The 2631-nt window shown below is 52.1% G+C and overlaps 1 protein-coding gene across 1 annotated transcript; it reads right to left on the bottom strand.

Annotated features, from left to right (window-relative positions):
* Positions 1-327: 327 nt before the first annotated feature.
* LOC107988766 (bifunctional protein GlmU-like) lies at positions 328-1362 on the bottom strand. Its single transcript, XM_017033509.2, has 3 exons — positions 1246-1362; positions 853-1053; positions 328-647 (listed from the first exon to the last, which is right to left on the bottom strand). Exons 1-3 carry the CDS (start codon positions 1246-1248, stop codon positions 366-368), a joined length of 486 nt encoding a protein of 161 aa, XP_016888998.1. The 5' UTR covers positions 1249-1362; the 3' UTR covers positions 328-365.
* Between the last annotated feature and the right edge of the window lie 1269 nt (positions 1363-2631).

The raw sequence follows: 2631 nt of genomic DNA, 5'->3' as shown, positions 1-2631 counted from the left end.
TCAGTGCGTCTGAACATTAGCCTGAGTTAGCTAAGAGTTAGCCTAGAACACAGCTATCAGTGATTCTAGAAGGACTGCTGTCCTCCACTGTCGTGATGCTGAGGCTACAGAACAGCCAGCGGGGGGCGACCTCAGCTGAGCTCCACATGAAAGGCTCAGCTACAAAGACCGCCACACGCGCCCCCCCCCCCCTCACGCCACTACTGCTTTCTGCTTTTGTTCAGTAGAAGCGTTGGTGGTCCTCCACCAGGGGGCGCCGGTGACACCAGCCAGTGGCTGTTCTTTTTCTTCTTCTTCATCAGTTTATTGAGATGAACGACGTCAGAATCAAATCACTTTTCTCTTTTATTTACTTCTCTTGTTAATCACTCAGAGCCCCTGACCTCTGACCCCTGACCCTGACCCCTCAGTCGTCTCCCCACCACCAGCTCAGCGAAGCCCGTCTGGTCGTCCAACTCTCTGCTGAAGCTCAGCTCCACGGCTTCACCCACCACCACCTCGGCCGTGGTGAAGACCTCCAGGGGGCCCAGGACGTGCCCCCCCACCGTACGGCCCTCGGCGTCGGACAGGCAGACGTGGAGGTGGGGGGGTGGGTTCAGCGTCCCCACCAGAGACACGATCTCATGTGGCCCGCTCAGATGCATCACCTGAGGGGGCGGAGTCATGACATGGACATCATCACGAGGCTCTGCACTGTTAGCTGTTAGCCGTTAGCTGTTAGCCGTTAGCTGTTAGCCGTTAGCTGCTCTGTCACAGTATTTCCAGACAGACAGACCAGTCTGTGGTTTCTGCGCCGTTAGCTGCTCTGTCACAGTATTTCATAGACAGACCAGTCTGTGGTTTCTGTCTCACCTGGTCCTGGTCTGTGGCCGTGGCGTTGGCCAGACGCAGCGTTGCCTTGGTAACACTGCCAACACAGCTGAGGACAAACGGTGCTGAAAGACGCCGCTCCTGGACAAACGCCTGCAGGAACCCAAACAGGTCCTGACCGGGGCCCAGTCGGACCACGTGGACCTGCAGTGACGATCCTGAACCTGGTCCTGGAGGAAGACTCTGGGACAGAAACAACACTTCCTGTTTTTAATTCTGTCCAATGAACTGGTGACTCTGACAGTTCCAGAACTTTTAAGTTTTTAACTTTTAGATGAGACAACATGGACTCAGACTCCGGTCCTGGTCCAGGACTCGCTCCTGGGTGAGAGAGTCCTGGATCAGTTCCTCCGGACCCTGGAGAAGTCAACTCACCATGTCTGCTCCACAACGACCCCTGGACTCTGCTCAGAGACCACACACTCACTGCCCATGCGCACTACACTGGAAGCTCCAACTCCAAACTTCCTGCAGTGTTTTCCCTGGTCTTTTACTGCCATCTGCTGGCGGCGCGAAGCATAACCAGAACATTGCAGGGTCAGAGTAACAACGAAGGTCTTTTCTTTTTCTTTTTCTTTTCGTGGAATCGTAGCAGGATGACAGTGACGTGACGTCATGATTACTGATGTTTAATCTGAAACAAATTTGAGTTCATTTTCTGCAAAGACCAGTGAGAAACGGAGAGTTCCTCATTTTCATTGCTAGGTGGCGCTGTGAGTCAAGGAAAGTGCTGCAGAATGGACAGTTTTCAGCAGAGAGTGTGTTAACAGATGTTAATCCCACTGGGATTAACAGCTGTTAATCCCACTGGGATTACTGGAACCACAGAGAAACGTCAGGTTATTTACAGATTTAAAAACAGTAGGAAACGAAGAGCAAAAACCAAAGGTAAAGGTTAGGCTAAAGGTTAGGCTAAAGGTTAGGCTAAAGGTTAGGCTAAAGGTTAGCTGGAACATATTAGCTGACGTTAACGCAGAGGTGGGATTATATGGTTCATATTGGGCCTAAGGGTGAGTTCAAAGGTCAAGTTAGGCCAGTGTTGGTCAGCTGTGGTGTTGGCGCCACCATCAGGTCAAGAGTTCATTTCTGTCTCACTTCATTTGTCAACAAGGACGACGTCCAAATGTCAACGTTGTCCTCCAGCATCGCTTTAATTGGTTCACCAGTCAGATCAGTCGGACCGTGTGTGTGTGTGTGTGTGTGTGTGTGTGTGTGTGTGTTCAGGCGTCGTTCCATGGCATCAGCAGCTCCCAGCATCCCCGGCTGCGTCTCCTTTGTTCCAGTGGTTAATGAAGGAGGAGTGACAGTGTCATCTGCTGCCTCTGTCAGTGACACAAATGAACCACAGGGGGCAGCAGTGCACAGCTGTTCCTCAGCTGAACCCACTAAACGTTGGGGTGTGTGTGTTGTGTTGATGTGTGTGTTGATGTGTGTGTGTTGATGCTGACGTAGAAGATAAAGGGTTAACAACTGAATGCTAACGTTGAAGAGGAAGAGGAAGACCACCACCTGAGGAGGAAGACCACCACCTGAGGAGGAAGACCACCACCTGAGGAGGAAGACCACCAAAGTAGACTGACTAACATCCTCTCTGTCAGCAGGACTGAGGCCACAGATGGAGCTGATGGAGGAGACTGACTACTCCTGCCCTCAGGGACCTCCAGCCTCCAACTACACTGGCTGCCAGGTAACACCATCCACACAGCAGCAGTAACAGCAGCAGCCGCAGGAAAAACAACAGCAGGAGCCAGAAGAGGACGC

This window comes from Cynoglossus semilaevis, chromosome 7, assembly GCF_000523025.1.
Source record: "Cynoglossus semilaevis isolate Cse_v1.0 chromosome 7, Cse_v1.0, whole genome shotgun sequence".
Lineage (NCBI taxonomy): Eukaryota > Metazoa > Chordata > Actinopteri > Pleuronectiformes > Cynoglossidae > Cynoglossus > Cynoglossus semilaevis.
The sequence above is the reverse complement of the archived record's forward strand: the minus strand, read 5'-3'. Positions and strand labels throughout refer to the sequence as shown.

Bases quoted from the DNA above. Each gene is read 5' to 3' on its own strand.
- LOC107988766 (XM_017033509.2), bottom strand. The intron at 648-852 runs GTGAGACAGAAA...CCGCCCCCTCAG, and splicing joins CGGCCACAGACCAGGACCAG to GTGATGCATCTGAGCGGGCC.